The sequence below is a fragment of the Octopus bimaculoides genome, chromosome 1 (genome assembly GCF_001194135.2).
Source record: "Octopus bimaculoides isolate UCB-OBI-ISO-001 chromosome 1, ASM119413v2, whole genome shotgun sequence".
Lineage (NCBI taxonomy): Eukaryota > Metazoa > Mollusca > Cephalopoda > Octopoda > Octopodidae > Octopus > Octopus bimaculoides.
The window spans coordinates 160,075,971-160,094,823 of NC_068981.1; the positions used below are offsets into that span (position 1 = coordinate 160,075,971).

Below are 18,853 nucleotides of genomic sequence, written 5' to 3' on the forward strand. Positions count from 1 at the left end.
CAGTATATATATATATATATATATATATTTATATATATACTTCACATCTGTTATAAACTCTACAAACTAGACTACCTTCACATAAAACCATCATCCAGCATAATAATTCCTAACAAAACTAACTAATCCCCTGCATAAAAACCAAAGGAATCACTAGAATTAGAACTACCAACAAATTTACTGGATCAGTGACAATGAAAAGAGAACAAAGAAAGAACAAAAACACATACTGTGTAAATATGTGATTTCCCTCACTCTCAGATCCCACATCATATTCATAATTTTGACACCAAAAGCTGTGTATGTGTGTGTGTGTATTACATTCTTTTGTAAACAGATCTCATAGTTCAGCAGCTTTGTTGGTTAATGTGAGGATCAGTAGACTAAAAATACATTACTTGAAAACAATTAAGGGTTGGCAACAAAAAGCTCATCACCTTAGAAAAATTGTCTCAATAAGCATTGTTGAATTTATTCAAAATGGAAAAATAAGCATGCGACAATGATGAAGTTGTGGGGGCTTGAGTGAATCTTTTATAGTTTTGTCAAAGAAGTGATAACACTTCCAATGCTGAGCCTGCAAAAATATGCAGCTGACCCCATAAAGTATTTAGTGTTAGGAAGAATGTCCAGCTATAGAAACCAAACAAAAATGAAACCTAGAGGCCAGATGTGGTTTTACAATCTAACAAGGACAATAGCAGCAACTCATGCAATGGAAAGCAGATATAGAATAATGATGATATAATATATAATCCCTGTCTATTCTGTGGACCAATGAAAAGATCATTAATAGAATTTCTAAAAGACTCTTTTTTTTTTAAGATAAACTTGGGCATTTATTTTGATAAAGGAACCTAGTCTCTAAGTAGTAATCTTAAATCATGTTATATATTTCAGTTATCCATTGACCAAAGTGCCTCTTCCTGGAAATGCTCCACTAGAATATACTATCCCAATTCAAAACTTCCTGGAACAGAGGCAAATGACCTCTCATGGAAAAGATTATAGTTTACATGGAAAAGATCTAAAAGTACCACCACGATGGGTAATTTCTTTTTTGTTGCTACTTGAATGTTTTCCATTTTTTATTATTTATATTTATCTTGTTTTTAATATTTTTAATAATTTTTTCATTGTTAGCTTATTCTGTGCATTTCAGCAAATTTGTTTTCATAAAGTAACTTCATGCTTGTATGAGTTTTAGATTCCCTCTCCCACCCTACAGTGAAGAAATTTGCCTTATAACCACATGATTCTGACTTTAATTCCACTACATATTACCTAGGACGAGTACCTTCTCACATAGTCTTGGGTCAGTCCAAACTGTATGAGTGAAATTTGGTAGACATTATGTGAACACTTGTTAAATATTACCATCTGATCCTTATGTTCCTTTAGTAGAGCATTCTATCGCAAGCATTAAAAGTAGCTGTCTGATTTGTGGGGAAAAATAATTAACTAAATAACTTCATGCACTAAGCCTTGCAAATCATCTTGGGTGAGGCCCTTCATACTCTGACATGAAAAAAAGATAAATAACAATCCCTGTCTTTCCATGACTAGTTTATACACAGAAACCCTCAAAACTGAAATATTTAAATTACAATTAAGAGTTCTTCTGATTCACTGAGTTTTTATTGTTTATTTAATGCAATAATAAATCTTGTCCCTGTTTTACATTGTTTTGAAACAATGGTAGTGAGGCTAGCGACCATAAGATCATTACTTTGAATCCTACTAATACAGCAATTGTAGTGTTTCCTTGGGGAACTGCATAATTATGCTTGCTTTGGTGTATCTACTTGTACTTGATAGAAGAAAAATACATTCAGTTATCCAAACATTGTACATATGTACAAATTTTCAAAAGGTTACATACACATACTAGCATGGAACCAGTCTAGAGCAAGAAATAGTAATAACTAATAATAGTTTTTTTTTTCAGATATATTTTACTGTTATATCAAGAGAATTATGTAAGAATTGTTGAAGATTGATAGTTTATATGTAGGAAAGAGATATTGGGAATAAAAATTTGCTTGAGTGAGTAATTCTAGGTAAAGAATTGGTAAAAACTTTATACTGAGTCAGCTAAGTGAAATGTTTAATAATGATGAAGAGGTGACTATAATGAAAATGTATGTACTTATAGAGAAAACATTAAGAAGAAAATAACAAAACTGCGTTGCAATAGGACAGTGGGTAACTTTGACTGCTAGCCCTTTGTCAAGCAACTTTCTTTGATACTTGTCTTACATTTGATTACAGTGGTTAGTCATTTACTTCTATAATTCCTGTTAAGTTTAAACTTCTACTTCCTAACGTAGGAGATTGGCATTTTCAAATTTTATTTTCCTTATCTTATAAATCTGGCCTCTTGAAGACAATTCATTCTTTCCTCTTAAAAAATATAATTAATTATATGTTCAAAATTAAAGTTAAAACCAAAATTTTAGTGGATTCTTTTCATCTTTTATTTTTCAGTATACTGGTTCACCCTTTGGCTATATACAACAAATTCTTTTTAAAGGAACTGTAAAACCTTGGTTCCCAAAGAAAATGATACCAAGTGATGCTTTTCGAGGACCCCTAAGTAAAGTGTTCGATGTCGTAGAAGAGTTAAATTTATTCAAATACTCTAACAAGTGAGTATAATCTTATATATATACATACTGTGCATTTCCTTTTACATTTATTTATGATGTTTGTCTATTAGTCAGAAAGAATGCTCATTTGCCACAATAATTCATATATCCTTTTATGAAACCCATGAGTTAGTATTTATTTCTTGCTTTGGACAGTAAAATAAGGCATAAATCTGTTCCATACTTTGGATAAGTTATTAGTTGTTTTGCAAGCAAATGTCTTGAGAAGATTCAGAAACCATTTTACTGTAGCTGCAGCCAGTCAAATTAAATATCCTGAGAGAGGGAACAAAATGCGCAAAGATGGAAATGAACTGGGAACCCAAGAGCTGATCATCTGACTTATTATCTGCTAATTCCATATTTCTTTAGAGCTTTCAACTAAACTATTGTGTAATATAATAATTATAGTTACTAGTTTATATTTGTAATTATCAGAAAAGTCACAGATAGGCAAGTTGATACTGTGGTGAACTAACTACTAGCCAAAGAATTAATAATTGGTACCTGACAGCCTATTTTTTGGAGACATCGCTGTAAGACCAGGAGATACCTATAATTAGTGAATGTTTGGATATTTTGAAATGCTGATTTTGTGTCTTCTTAAGGCTTTAAGAAGGTAACAGGATGCTATTATGTACTACATAGTATCAGATTAGAATCTCCAAACACTTTGATATAGATTCAGGTTCTGGTTCTGATAATAATCTAGCCTAACATGTGGTAATAACTGAATGGAGTATATGTAGTTAATGTATAGTTTCTATTCCAATATGTTAGTATTTAAGATGGGAAAACATGTTTAAAGAAAATATTCCAGAGACATTCAATTCACAAGAAGTACTGGACAAAGTATGGGTCAGTAAATAGTAGAATCATGTTCATAAGCTTCATACAAGTGGTATGAAGTCTGCAAGTTCTGAAGATAAGACCATTGTAATAAAAAAATAGTTTTTTATAATTATTCATAAATTTGTATATTTTTTTTAATGAAATATCAAATATTTTTTATAACTTTGAAAAAAAAAAGCCATTACTGTCTTATAGAAATTATGTATTCAGTTTTCCCAGTGATAAGTGTAATGTTGGCAATTCTTTCATTTCTGTTTCTTTATTCTTTTTTTACAGTGGCACAGATTTTAGTTTGCCTGATCTTTGTCTTCATATTTCTGAACCCGTTACTTCAAAGTCATTATATCAATATTTGCCATCTTTCTCTTGCCTAATTCTTTCTCCTGCCAATTTGTGGAATTCAGATAGTAACCAGTAAGTAACAACTTCTCAATCATGTAACTATTTTTTTATGATGTGTGTGTGTATGTGATGCATGATGTGTGTGTGATGTGTTTGTAAGTTGTTTTGTCTGTATTTTGGACTAAGATAATTTTTGTGCATCCCCTTCAAAGGCATTAATCAAAGGCATTACCCTGAGACATTCAATGCCTGATGACTAGATTGGGAGGTGGAAACCACATAGACTCCAGTTACATTCATGTGTGTGTAATTGTGTGTGCATGTTTTCACTTGTGTCTGAATACTTGCATTCTGCATCTTCACATGGAACATCTTGAGCCAAAACAGTGGCGTTATGTTGACATTCCTTGTTAGCAAATTGTTTTGTTGCTCTATACTTTCAAAGACATGTAGAAGAAAAAGTCCCTTGCTTGAAAACAAGTAAGAGTTAACAAAAGAAAGCATTCAAATAATTTTATCTGTTGTTTTACCTTGGTGTGTGCCAGAATGTTGTACTGTATATGCTTATATTTTCTTTCATTAACTAATTTTATACATATTCTCACAAGATGACACCAAAAAAGGCTAGTAGATAGTGAAATGATTAAAAAGAAGCATGAAATTCCAAATGAAGTTTTGTGGTGACAATAAGTCTGCTTTTTTTTACAAAGCTGATCCTAACTTCTACTACTAAATACTATTGATCAACAAACTGAATAATTCCTTCATTTAGTGCAATCTAAAATGTTGAGATTCAAACAATAATATTGTTTTTTTACTTTGAATACAAAACAAATTTCAATAAGTAATCATTCTCACTTTTTGCTTGTTTTTTTTTTCTGCTATAATTTTTTCACACTGCTCCATGATTGATAATGTAAACATGTTTACTAATGTGAATAATTTGTTGCATTTATTTTAAAGGTTTAAATCTGATGACAAGTTTATAAAAACTGTTACACAAAAGTTTGGCCAACCATTAGACACTCCTCCGACTATTCAAGGTGAGCATTTTTAGCATGTGGCTAATTAAAACATTTGATTAATTTCAAGGAGTTGAGAGTAAATAACAGCACAATTGAGTTAGCTTAAAATAAAATATTTCTAACAAGGAATATAATAAACAATTTACATGTTTTTTTTACTCAATAAATGGCAATGAAATATTAAAGTGACTTTCAAATTAGATGGGCTTTTAAGAAAAAATATTTGCTATCATGACTAAACTGCTTTCATGTTGTAGATCTGAAATCTGAGTTGATGATGTTGCATTAAAAAAAAAACTATAGGAACAAATATAAATATGAAGACAATTTTTATTTGCATTCTGACTACAAAATATTGTTGCTTATCCATAACTTACAGATATACTCTTTGGAGTTCCTTGGAAAGAAACTGGTGTAAAAAGGTTTTATATCCGCAACCGACAGAGGATAATATCTTTTGCTGTTACCATCATCTTCAAATCATACAATCAAAAGTAAGATTTTGTTGGGGTTTTTTTTTTCATTATTACTTGTAATTTTAAAAATAAATGTACCCAAAAATAATTTGTTTCAAAATCTGTTTTTATATTTTTATTTTTATATTCTTTGATTGAGTTACTGTTGTATTATTTAGTTTCTTGAAACTACCTCGCCCTGTCATCACCTGGTATAAACTTACCTCTCTCTGTTGCGGGTCCTGCCTTGCAAGTTATGTGGGTGACCCCACTAGAGCTGGTGCCATATAAAAAGCACCTAGTACATTCTGAAATGGTGTTAGGAAGGGGATTCAGCTGTAGAGACCATACCACCAGCACGGAAGATGAATGTTAAATGATGATGAGATGGAGGGGGAAACCCATTTTTAAGGATTTTATTTTTGTTCAAACTTTGTTACTCTCATAAGTCTGATGTTTATGTTTTTAAAGTTTGTAACCTAGTGTTGTCGATGAGAGACCATACACTAACAAGTGACTTCTTTTTTGCCTTAAACCTATAATTAGACAATCTCATTAGTTCCTAATGAAACTTGGAGAGCTGTAATAAACAGGAAGATACTGAGAATTGAGACTTAATGGACACTTATCTGCATGCTAAATTCTTCACTGAAACCATTACTAACTCTCACCTTGCTGAAAGCATCTATATGATGAATGGATCTTAAATGCTGTCCATCTACACTAAGATTTCTTAGTGAACACCAGACTACGAAGCATGTACCCTGTGAAAGGTCTCTAAGTCTACAAGTACTTGGTATAGTAAATTGCTCTATGCTTAAACCTTTTCCTGTAGTTACCTCTCTAGAAAGACAGCCTTGTGTCTTGACACAAAACCTAACTGCATTTCGTATAGGTTAATTTTTTTGTAGTTGTTGTTTTCATAACTTGGCTTATCAGTTTCATGCCTTTAAATCTCATCTAAGCTGATTCTTTTCCTAATCATTTGAGCTGAGACTCTTTCTGTTACTTTCATAACTTGGTCCATGATTTGGGTACTCCTGTAATTGCTATTTTGAGAACATCTCTTTGCATTGTCCTTTAATTCTACAGTGAGAATAACTAGTCAGTTCAATCTCTGGAATGCATATATATTTAAAGCTATTTAGTTACTTTAGACATATCAAATGTTGCTGTTAAGTACTATTTGGTTTAGACTTAAGAGTTTTAGCAAGTCATATAAACAACCACAGAATATTCAGTTTTGAGCTTATTTAAAATAAAAAAATTCAGTATGAATCAGAAATTAGCTAAAGAGGATTTCAGTTCCCTTTTGACTACTTTTCATGCATGTTATATATCTAAGTCACCTATTCTGTTCTAAATTAGTTACCTTATAAACATTGTGTTACAGAATATGAGGATGCATCTATCAATCCGTCTACATAGAATTTAACCTAAAGCAATTTTTAACAGCAAGACAAAGAATATTTTGATATCCATAATGCATTCATTTGCATATACGTTTTTTTTTCTTTTTCTTTATAGGTTCCATGAAAGTTTAAGACATACGTTGGAAAAAACTTTACCTGGGCGTATCCATAATGCCAATAATTCAGCCATTAATCATATTGTCCATATTTATTTCAAAGATATCAACTATTTTGTTGAGTACACTCCACTAATGGTTACCTACTTGGTACTTCTTTTATATATATACTTTTCTGTCCGTGAGTAATTTTATTCTCATTTTATTACTTATTCTAATTGCATTAGGCCTTTCGATAATTTACTGCTACACTCCTACTGCTTATAATTGAGTTGTATCTAAATTGCAATTAATTTGTTTAATATTCATCGTTTTGTTCTCCAGTGATAAATTTCATTTAAACCATGTTGTTATTGCGACCTTAGGATTCTCTGTCACTTGGTCTGCTAGTAAAAGAACATCAGAGGCTCAGTAACTGAAGCCAACTAATTTTTGTTTAATGATAAGAGTTTATTTAGACCATAAGAAATCAATGAGATTTTGGCAGCTGTCAATGATTAATTGAAAGTTTACTGGAAATGTTCTATTTAAATCAGTGAATCGTGGACTGTATGAATTTTGTTTATGTTCGTGGAAGCAGTGATCTCTTTCTTCATAGTAGGAATACCTTTTTATCAAAAGGACCTGTTAACCCTTTTGATACCATATTTCTGCTCATTTCAGCTCATTTTGAAAAATTTAGTAAAATAACTTTTTCCTACTCTTTAGAACGTAAATTGACATGAAATTTTGATGGTAGATTTTAATTGAAATCACTTAATTTTTAATTGTATGTACATTTTTATTAGTCTTTAACAATAGCAAATTTTCTTCTTAAAAGGAAAAATCGAAATGGTGAAATCAAAATGGGGTCTCGCTCTAAGTGCTGTTGCTACAGTAATTGCATCCTTGTTAATGTCTGTTAGTATTTGTACAATGTTTGGATTGACAACAACGCTAAATGGAGGGTAAGTTCTTTTTAATTTAAATATAATTTTTTGTTCACATGTACAGTTAATATAAGGGTGATAATCATTTCTTAATATTTGGCGGGATTAGAAGTATGAATTTGAAATTAAGAATAGGGAAAAAGATGCATAGAATATACGTTTTATTTATTTATTTTTGTTGCTTACTTACTGTGAAGTTCTTATTTTTAGTCAGTGGTAATCATGCATAGAACTATTTTATTCTTTTTAAAAACCATCAGCATAGAACCTATGAATTCTTTTTTACTGTAAGACAAAATTTTGGTTGCCTTTTTCTAATTACATATCATAAGTAAAATTTGGTTTTGCTTGAAGAATATAGGTTACTGTGAATTCAAAACATTATTTTAACCTTAAGCCAGATTCATGAGTCAACATTCCACATTCATCAGTGCCACTCATTTCATAGCTGAAAAACATTTACTTTGAAATGTGTAAATGTACTAAACTCTGTTGCTTGATCTGATATAATTTTTTTTTTCAGTGAAATCTTCCCATACCTTGTTGTCATTATTGGATTGGAAAATGTTCTTATTCTCACTAAATCTGTTGTGTCAACTCCAGTTCATTTAGAGGTTAAGTACAGAGTTGCTCAAGGTTTGTTCATTCATTTTGTTGTACTAGCCCTAATTTACCATACCTATGATTAAAGTTAGTCCTAATCGAGCAGATCTTCTCAAACATAATCCAGTCATTACCATGCCTGTTTTTTTTTCTTATTTTTAAGTGCATCCAGAACTATATTATGCAGTGTGCACATCTGTTTTTGTCATGGTAGGATAGGAGTCGAAAGAGATTTAGCTGCTGTTTCTTGCAGGCAGAACAACCACAGAGAAGATCCCTTGTTATTTTTGTAGTTTGTTGTTTACCTCTGGGTCAGCTTTGATGAAGCAGATATACTGTCAATAGACATTCCAACTGTGGTGGTCCTATTTTCTTATATACCAGAGACTACATTAGATAATAGGGTATGATTTAAAGATTTGGGTGTTATTTCTAGCAAACTGACGTACTACATAGAAGCTGCGTCTTTGGCTCTTTTTTCATGGTGTTCATGTGTCATTCTTGATATTGTATGTTAAGGTGAAAATTGAACCCCTATTTTATTTTTTTAAATAACAGCAACAAAGAAAATTATTACTTTTTAATTGTATATTTTATTGTCTATAACAACTATTATTTCACAATTTAAATCTGCTAACTGAATAAAAAGTTCATTAATATGATAATTTGTGTCAAATTCTGCCTAGGTTGACTTTGCCTTCCATCCTCTCAGGGTTGATAGAATAAGTATCAGTTGAGCACTGGGGTTGATGTAATTGTCTTACCCCTCCTGCAATATTGCTGGCCTTGTGTCAAAATTTGAAACAAATACGATAATCTGTTTTACCTATTTATTATTTATTATTTTTTTGTTAAACTATTTTCTTACTTATAAGTTGTTTATATTGCACAAATCTGATTTTATGAATGTTACTTTTATAGAAACGTTTTCTGTCTTTTGTAGGTCTCAGTAAAGAGGGTTGGTCAATTACTAAAAATCTTACTACAGAATTGCTTATCATTCTTGTGGGATTCTTCACATTTGTTCCAGCCATTCAAGTAAGTTGTTCTATGCTAAATTAATTGGTGGTGATAATTTGGGTTTTTGTTAATTTATAAGTTATTTTATGGGATAAAAAAAAATGCAATTTTATTAAAACATTCTTATATTCAATAGGAGTTTTGTCTGTTTGCTGTCGTTGGTTTGTTGACCGACTTTTTCCTGCAAATGGTGTTTTTTGCTACGGTTTTATCTGTGGACATCAGGAGGATGGAGGTAAAGGAGATTCTTTTTGCTTTTTCTATCTTTATCTTTTATTTGTTTCAGTGGTTGGACTGTGGCCATGCTGGGGCACCACCTTGAAGTTTTTAGTCAAATGAATTAACCCCAGTACTTTTTTTTGAGCCTGGTACTTATTCTACTGGTCCCTTTGCCAAACTGCTAAGCTGTGGAGATGTAAACAAACCAGCACTCATTGTCAGGCAGTGGTGGTGGACCAACACACACACACAAACCCATGTAATTTACATATTTGGGGTGGGGGGCAAAAATACAAATAAACTTTAAGGATGCGCAAATTAAATGAGTAGATTGTTTCCAGAATTTTTTTTAGAAATTTTGTTTTTGTTGAAAAAAATGTACAAAACGTAAATATTCATACTGGAAGTTGACTCATTCAAAAATAGGGGCTTGAATATAATGAAATTGACTTTTATATATGCTGGGCTGTATAATGCTTACTTTTTCTGTAAAAATTTACTAAAACCATTAATCTTTATTGGTAATTAAACTTAATTTGCAACACCTATGCATATTTATCAGCTTTGTTTTTGTTGATAGTTCTTATCAACAACTTCTCCTGTGATTGTGATTTGAGAAAACATACAGTAGTATGCTAAAGATTGGACATAATCTCTTGTGGGCAAGAAATTTTAAATAAAGTTCATTGTAAACGACACAAGCACTTTGTAATTTAATAGCATTTAATGTGATAAATGTTAAACAGAAATTATTTTTTATCTAATGAAAATTCAATAAAATCTAATCATAAGTGTATTCTGCCACTGTTTCCATCTACCAAATTTCACAAATTATTGATTAATCTGAGACTATAGTAGAAGATACCTGTCCAAGGTGCAGCACACTGAGATTGAACCATACTTCTTATAGACACAGCCATGCCAATGCCTCTATCTTATGTCTTATTCTCTTTCACCTTTCAAACATCTTAACATGTTACCTAATTCTTTTCTCTCACTCCCTGTCTGTATGTTATTTTTCTTTATTTCAAACACATGAAGTTAGTTTTTGTTTCTCCAACTGTGACATACTGATATATCAAGATTTTTCTTTTTTTAAATAGAAACATGAAATATATTTTGAAGTAAAGTTATATGCTATTTGTGAAGCTTATGAATATTTTACTTTGATTTTGTTTTTATTTTGAAAGTAGAATATGTTACTTTTCTAAACTATGTTATTAATTTTATTTATTAAATTCTATTTCTCACAGATATTAGTTTTTATACTTCTGATTCAAAACTATTTGTTTTCTAGTTGTCTGATCTTCAGAAACAAAACATCCATTCAAGTATCAGTGGTAACGAAGGTTCAAGTAACACGTACCCACCCAGGGAATCTTCATTCCACTCTCCTGTAATGTTTCTACAGGACACTCGGTCAATGCCAAAACAGCAGAAGGAAAAGCAAGTCAATGTTCCAAACAATGATCCGTCCCCATCATTTGCTCAGATGAGAGATGAGTTCTTTAACAGTCCAACAATTCTGGAGCTGCCAAGGCGCCTACAGATCTTGTTTTTCTTAGCTCGAACTAGAATAGTTCAACGAGTTATAATGGTAAGTAAACAAGGAAGTTGTTGCTTTGTTTTTTGTTTTTCAAAGAAAGATGAATAGGTTCTTCATTTTCATAAATATTGTTTAAATTTTGTCTGTTTTATCTATTAACATCATCATCTTCATCATCATCATCATCAACATTTAATGTCCGTTTTCCATGTTGGTATGGGTTGGACAGCTTGACAGGAACTGGCAGGGCCAGAGTCTGCACAGGTTCCATAGTCTGTTTTAGCTTGATTTCTACAGCTGGATGTTCTTCCTAACATCAAACACTTTATAGAGTGTACTGGGTGCTTTTTATATGCCACCAACATCAGTGCATCCGATTTGCATTGTGCTGTGTAGAACCAGTCTATCATGTAAAGTGAGGGATAACTACATGGAAAATATATATCAAACTTAAGTTTTTGACATTAGGAAGATGACTCAACCATAAAATAATTTTAGTGTTTACTAGAAATGTTTGAATTTAACCCAATTAAATCCAATCCTGAATGACAAGAAAAAAAAATGTAACAATGTATTTTTTTATCTCACATAGAAAATGTTTAATACAAATAAATGTCCAAATAATAATTAATAAATTTCAATTTCAATTAATTTTTCAGATGGGAACAGTCATTTGGATTATCTTGATTCTCTACAAAGCAGGTCTAATTGGTTACTCTTTGGTGGATTCCATTATAGCTCTAGTATATGGTGGACTCTTTAAAAACTCTTCCTCGCACCAGAATGAAGAGCGCTTAATGGGAAAATATGATGATGATGCTGGCTCAGTAGAACATAAAGATTTGGAAATGTGGCGTAAATTATCTTACAAACATTTTCCAACTCTGTTTGGATATTATAACATCAGTATTTATGGAAGGTGAGCCATTTTCAGCATTCTTTTTGAAATATGTGGATTAATTTTTTTTTATTCATCATTATCATTATTTTAACATTGTTTTTCTTTAGTGGCACAATTTTTGTTTACATCCGCAATACATGAATTTCAACCCTATAACATCTTATCCATTTCATCACTGGTGGGTAAAAAGTAAAGTCAATTATGATAGAATTTAAACTTCATTATAATTTAACTGGTAATATTTAAAATAAGCAAATTTACTCTGTTGTATATTTTTCTATGCCAAGCTTTTCCAGAAACTTAATCTTCATTGCTATAATCTGTTAAGTCACAAAAATGATTCCATTTTACATAATGCATTTATTTGATTTTAGATTTGTCAGTATCCTGCCAACAATTCACCTTTCGGCTATTATAACCCCTGAAGAAGCTATCCAATCTCGTCATCCAAATGATATAGAAATGCTGAAGAAACAACAGAATGCTGTTGAAAGTGGTTGGGAAGAGTATTTGCCTGGAATGAAAAGTGGAGACACTGAAGGCAGTAATTCTCAATATTTTTCTGAAAGAGAGTTCTTCATAACTGTCTGTTTGGTACTACTGAGTTTCATCTTAATCTTTTATTTTATCATCACACGCTGTTCTGGCAGGTAAGAAATAGTATATTCTGTAAAATGATTTAAACTCTTTATTCTTCAGGTATTCTTTGCTTGATATTAATTTTGCTACAAAATACATCACAAAACATTTTTTTATTTTCTCTTTGCATAGAATATAATTTAGTAATGTGAACATTTGCATATTCTTAAAACAAGTAAGATAAGTGACAACTTGGTGTTCTTTTTATTTTTCAATCAAGCCAGCACAGATGAAAACAAACAGCATTTTGTATTTTAACTAGAGATTAGCACAATTTCTACAGCAATAAAAAACTCACAGCCATATGATCCTCTTTACTGCTGCAGAAATTGTTTTTTTAAATAATAAATATGTTGCTTGTTTAAATCCATAGACTTTTACTGCATGTTTCCAATACCTTGTATCAAAATTACAATCCCTTCACTCTTAGAAAACTTTCTAGTGAGAGAAGGGAGAGGAAGAGGTAGAATAATTATGAGATTAAGCTACTGGACTACTCACTAGATAGTCATTAGCTTAAACCTTACCACTACAATCATTGCATTGTACATCATCATCATCATCATCATCATCATCGTTTAACATCCGTTTTCCATGCTGGCATGGGTTGGACGGTTTGACAGGTCTGGAGAGCCAGCAGTTGCACCAGGCTCCAATCTGATCTGGCAATGTTTTTACAGCTGAATGCCCTCCCTAATGTCAACCACTCCAAGAGTGTGGTAGGTGCTTTTTACATGTCACCGGCACAGGAGCCAGTCAGGCGGGCCTGGCATCGATCACATTCAGATAGTGCTTTTTACATGCCACTGGCACACGGACCAGTTAGGGGGTACTGGCATTGGTCACGTTTAGTTAGTGTTTTTTATGTGCCTCCTGCACAGGAGCCAGTGAAGTGAACTTGGTATCGACCATGTTCGGATGGTGCTTTTTTTTTTGTCAAGCCTACACATGTCCTTAGTAGTCATGGTCCATGTTTCACAGCCATGTAGCATGACATTTCACACATATGCATCATGCAGTCTACCTTTCATCCTGAGCAAGAGGCCCTTAGTTGCCAGCAGAGGTAAGAGCTCCCTGAACTTTGCCCAGGCTATTCTTATTCTAGCCGCTACACTCTCAGATCAACCACCCCACCACAGACTTGGTCGCCTAGGTAGCAGAAGCTATTGACTACTTCTAGTTTCTCCCATTGGCATTTGATGGAATCTGTTGTCTGTACATCTCCAGTGTTTATTGCCCCTGTGCATCTTCCACACACAAAAGCTATTTTTCCGGTTAACCTTCCTTTGATATTGCTGCACCTTTTATGTGTCCATAGCTTACACTGTGTACATCGTATGGAGTTTCTACCCATGCCTTTTCTACAGATCGAGCAAGGCCTTCTACCTGAAGGGGATTGTGGTTTGACAACCTTCCTACTTACTAAGACTTTGGTCTTTGCTAGGTTAACCTTGAGGCCCTTTGATTCTAGACCTTGCTTCCACACCCTAAACTTCGTCTCTAGTTGTGGCAGTGACTCAGCTATAAGAGCAAGGTCATCAGCACAGAGGAGCACCCAGGGGCATCCTGTCTTGAATTCCTCTGTTATTGCCTTGAGGACTATAATGAATAAGAAAGAGGGAGGCTGAGGACTGATCCTTGGCGAATCTCTACTTCTACACGGAATTCCTTACTATACTTGTTACCAACCCTGGGAAAATCATATAATTGTTTGCTTCAGATTTTCCAGTTGATTAACATCTTTCATTCCTATGTAATTGCTGAGATGTTTACAGTAAAAAAAAGTTATCCACTTCTTAATATTGGTGGGAAACTATTCAACTTAAACTAACATGATAAAATTGATACAAAACCTTAGAAATGCTGACCTTTAAGATACTTTATAATTATGTTTGTTTTTAAACTAATTAATTTTAAAAAATAAATCTTGATAAAAGTACTCTCCATGCATAACAGATTTCATTACATTAAAACATTTTGTCTGTAGATTCTCAAAATGGAGACAAACCTGGTGTAAATTTCGTCAGCGAAAGCAGAAAGTAGTTGAACAAACAAATAATTATATTCAACAAATCCATGAATCAATGCCACTTGTTTTAAAGGGTCATAGTCAGGTAAAAAAAATTTTCTAAATTTTAAAATTTGTTTATAATTCTATAGGCTTGGTAAACTCAGTAACAAAATACCTTGTGGTATTTGGTTTACATCCCTTTATATTCTGCTTATGTCCATTTACAGTTATTTCAACTTTGCATTTGGTTCCACAAAGTGCTCTCTATCTCTACAATTAACTAGGAACCTTGAAAACGTCCCAGCAAGCTACTTTCCAAAGACTTAAACCAGTGCAGGTACAACATTGATATTAAATTTACTTAAATAATTAAATGAAATGCAGATACCTGTAATTTACTATAGTTTATGAATACTGTACTGTGCTACTCTATGCAAGACATTAGTTAATTAAAAAAAATAATTATGTTGCTTACCTGTCACTGACTACTAAAGCATTTTCTCACATAAAACAAAAAAATATTTTGGTTCATTAACTAAGGCTGTATGTCATGTTTTATTTTTTTACTTTTTCAAACTTATTAGGAATCAACTGTATGAATACACATATAATGTCTCAATTATTTCTTCCACTTTCAATTTAATGTTCTCAAACAATGCATTCACAACAATTTTTGTGATAGCGTTGCCAATATCTATCATCACTATGATTTTGCCTCGATTCATTCATTTCCTGTTGGGAAAATAACTCCAATTTTCTTCAGAGAGTATACTATATAGCCATTATTCATAATTTCTTGATGAATTTTGCATAAATTACTATTTAAAATGACTGTCTATATTTAGTCATGTGTAAAAAGTCAAATGAAAAAATGTGCATGTAATGTGGAGTAATAATAAAAAAAAGTACTGATTTAACAAATTAATGACCTGTAGGGACACCGTATTTCATTATCTAATCATAATATACTACAAAGTATATTAAACGTTTTATAAGTCAATACTGTTTTCTACTGTGTTAGTAGTGCTATTAAATCACTTGTTAAGGTTATCTCTATAGGTTTTCTATAGAGATTATCATTGCTATAGAAAATCTGTAAAGGTAATCTTAAAAAATGATTTAACAAATATCTATCTTCTGTCTTGAAAATTTATCTTTGCCTATGCATGCCATTAATGTAACATTAGATTTTATTATAAAGTGAAATGAATTTATATTATATAGGAAATAGAGTGTGTGAAAACTGATGGACAGTTAATAGTCAGTGCTTGTCTTGGTGGAACATTGATGGTGTGGGATTCATTTACAGGAGAATGCTTGACTAGAATACTTCGTCATAAGTAAGTAAAAGATATTCAAGATGTAATTTATGTATATTTTTTAAATTTTTTATATGTATGTGAAACATTCTGCAATATAATACAGCAGCAGGTTAGCTGATATACAAATATATAGTAAGCTAAGTGGTTGAATTACTATAACTAACTAAAGAATGAATTCCTCCATTATACATCATCATCATTGTTGCTATCGTCATCATCATTGTTTATCATCCGCTTTCCATGCTGGCATGGATTAGATGACTTGACTGGAACTGGCAAACCAGAGAGCTGTACCAGGTTCCAGTCTGATTGTGGCTTGGTTTCTACAGCTGGATGCCCTTCCTTATGCTAACCACTCCAAGAAAGTAATGGGTGCTTCTATGTGTCAACGGCATGAGTGCTTTTACATGTCACTGGCACCAGCCACAATTATATACACACACAGACGTGTATGTGTGATGGGCTTCTTTCAGTTTCCATCTACCAAATCTACTCAAGGCTTTGGTTGGTCTGAGGTTATAGTAGAAGACACTTGCCCAACATGCCACGCACCTGTCTAAAAATTGCTGAGCTACCAGCGGTAATGTTGTCATTTCTCCTATCAATCATCCATTAGCTCTGTGCTTTCAAAGATGTTTGGAAAACAGGTTAAAATTCATGACAGGAATGGCATATGGCTGTTAATACTTCAATAATATATTCATCTAACTCATGCTGGCATGGTAAAACAGACTTAAAACAACATACTATTATTACTACTTAGTCAAAAATACTTTTTGCAATATTGTAATGATGGAAATGAATTAACAGATCCTTGTTATAGGCACAAAAACACACATGTACGCACATACCCATATACACATATATACATGCACAACAGGCTTCTTTTACTTTCCATCTACCAAATCCACTTACAAAGCTTTGGCCAAAGATAGCACATACTGAGGCTGAACTAGAAACCATATGGTTGGGAAGCAGACTTATTAACCACACCACCATTATTAATATTTTCAAGTAAATTCAAAATATTTCAATTCATTTTATAAACTTATTGTATTTCTTAATAAACACATATCTATTAGTATCTTAATTAGAAAAAAAATTGTAAACTGAAATGATTTATGATGTTATTTGTCTTATTTACAAAAGTGAATGATTATTTTGGGTTTAAAAAAAAAATTTTTTTTTAGCATTAATAAAGTCTTAATTTGAATGCATTTCAATAAATCTTATATTTGATTATATCGGTTTTCCTTTATAGTTTATCAGTTCGAAATGAACATCATATGAACAAGAACAACACAGATGCAACCTCTGCATTTGCTGAACAGGAAAACAGCAACACAGATTCTATTAACAGGCTATCGTCTGTTAACACAAACATTTTATCATCTTCCTTCAAGTCAGAGAGAAACAGTCAATCATTCCTTAATGAATTACCAGATTTATCAAGCACTATTGATAGTGACTTCACAAGTTCTATCTCTAGCACTTATTCTTCACCATTTGGAACTCCTGACAACTCTGTTAACAACTTAACAGGATTTGATTTTGGTGCTCACTTCAATGAAGTTTATAAAGATCATATATCAACTGTGAAAGAAGATCGTGGTTGTCAAAATAGAAGAAATCATTTGGAAATTGATAATTTCGATTTATTTACTTTTGATGACCTTGACAGTAGAAGTTCTACAAGCACAGGTAGTTGTTTTTTGGGTTATTCTTTGTTGTTGTCATGTGTTTATGTTATATTTTAAGATAGGTGATTTAGAGAATTTTTCATCATATCTATTTGACATTTTTTTAAAAATTTGTTTAGTAAACATCATCATCACCTCCACCACCATCATCAGTAAGACAACAAGCTGGCAGAATTGTCAACAGCATTTTCTCTGTCTTCATGTTCTCAGTTCAAATTCTTCTGAGGTCAACCTCCTTTTGAGGTTGATAAAATAAGTACCAATCAGGCCCTGGGGTTGATACATTCGACTAGTCCCCTTTCCCCGCATTTCAGGCCTTGTGCCTATTGTAGAAAGAATTATTATTATTATTATTAGTAGTAGTAGTAGTAGTAGTAGTAGTAGTAAGTACTGGGGTTAATATACTTGACCAGCCCCTTCCCCTCAAAATTACTGGCTTTATTAATGTCAGAATTATGAGAATGCTGTAGAAAATGCCTTGCAGATTTTCTTCTGGTGTTTTACATTCTGAGTTCAGTCCTATAGAGGGCAACTTTGCTTTCCCTCCCTCTTTGGTTAATAAAGTAAAGTGCCAGTCAAATGTTGGGATCAACTAGATCAATTAAACCCTTTCTATCAAAATTTCAGGCTTTGTGCCTATGTTAGAAACAACTTTTTAAAAACTTATAAATAATACCTAAAAGATATGCCTTTTGTCTAGTCCATGTCTTGGGATAGACATTTGAAAGTTTTGAAGTCCTTCGTTTGCAAAATAATCCCCAAAGTGAGATTTTTATTATTATTTTTATTATTATGGTGCTCCAACCACATGGTTCCGGGTTCATTCCCACTGCGTGGCACCTTGGGCAAGTGTCTTCTACTATAGCCTCGGGCTGACCAAAGCCTTGTGAGTGGATTTGGTAGACAGAAACTGAAAGAAGCCTGTCGTATATATGTATATATATATATATATATATATATGTATGTATGTATATGTGTGTCTGTGTTTGTCCCCCCAACATCGGTTGACAACCGATGGTGGTGTGTTTACGTCCCCATAACTTAGCTGTTCGGCAAAAGAGACCGATAGAATAAGTACTAGGCATCCAAAGAATAAGTCCTGGGGCCGATTTA

General features: G+C 32.4%; 1 protein-coding gene across 1 annotated transcript in view; it reads left to right on the forward strand.

The window, feature by feature from the left end:
- The window catches only part of LOC106884402 (sterol regulatory element-binding protein cleavage-activating protein), a 47,434-nt gene that overhangs the window by 18,661 nt on the left and 9,920 nt on the right, over positions 1 to 18,853 (forward strand). The window contains exons 3-18 of the mRNA XM_052970949.1: positions 901 to 1,048; positions 2,488 to 2,648; positions 3,777 to 3,914; positions 4,806 to 4,885; positions 5,247 to 5,361; positions 6,850 to 7,031; positions 7,671 to 7,797; positions 8,303 to 8,415; positions 9,326 to 9,420; positions 9,539 to 9,637; positions 10,919 to 11,218; positions 11,827 to 12,086; positions 12,443 to 12,718; positions 14,695 to 14,821; positions 15,943 to 16,058; positions 17,302 to 17,785. Of these exons, the coding sequence (XP_052826909.1) occupies positions 901 to 1,048; positions 2,488 to 2,648; positions 3,777 to 3,914; positions 4,806 to 4,885; positions 5,247 to 5,361; positions 6,850 to 7,031; positions 7,671 to 7,797; positions 8,303 to 8,415; positions 9,326 to 9,420; positions 9,539 to 9,637; positions 10,919 to 11,218; positions 11,827 to 12,086; positions 12,443 to 12,718; positions 14,695 to 14,821; positions 15,943 to 16,058; positions 17,302 to 17,785 (2,821 nt within the window). The remainder of the gene's footprint in view (positions 1 to 900; positions 1,049 to 2,487; positions 2,649 to 3,776; positions 3,915 to 4,805; positions 4,886 to 5,246; positions 5,362 to 6,849; positions 7,032 to 7,670; positions 7,798 to 8,302; positions 8,416 to 9,325; positions 9,421 to 9,538; positions 9,638 to 10,918; positions 11,219 to 11,826; positions 12,087 to 12,442; positions 12,719 to 14,694; positions 14,822 to 15,942; positions 16,059 to 17,301; positions 17,786 to 18,853) is intronic.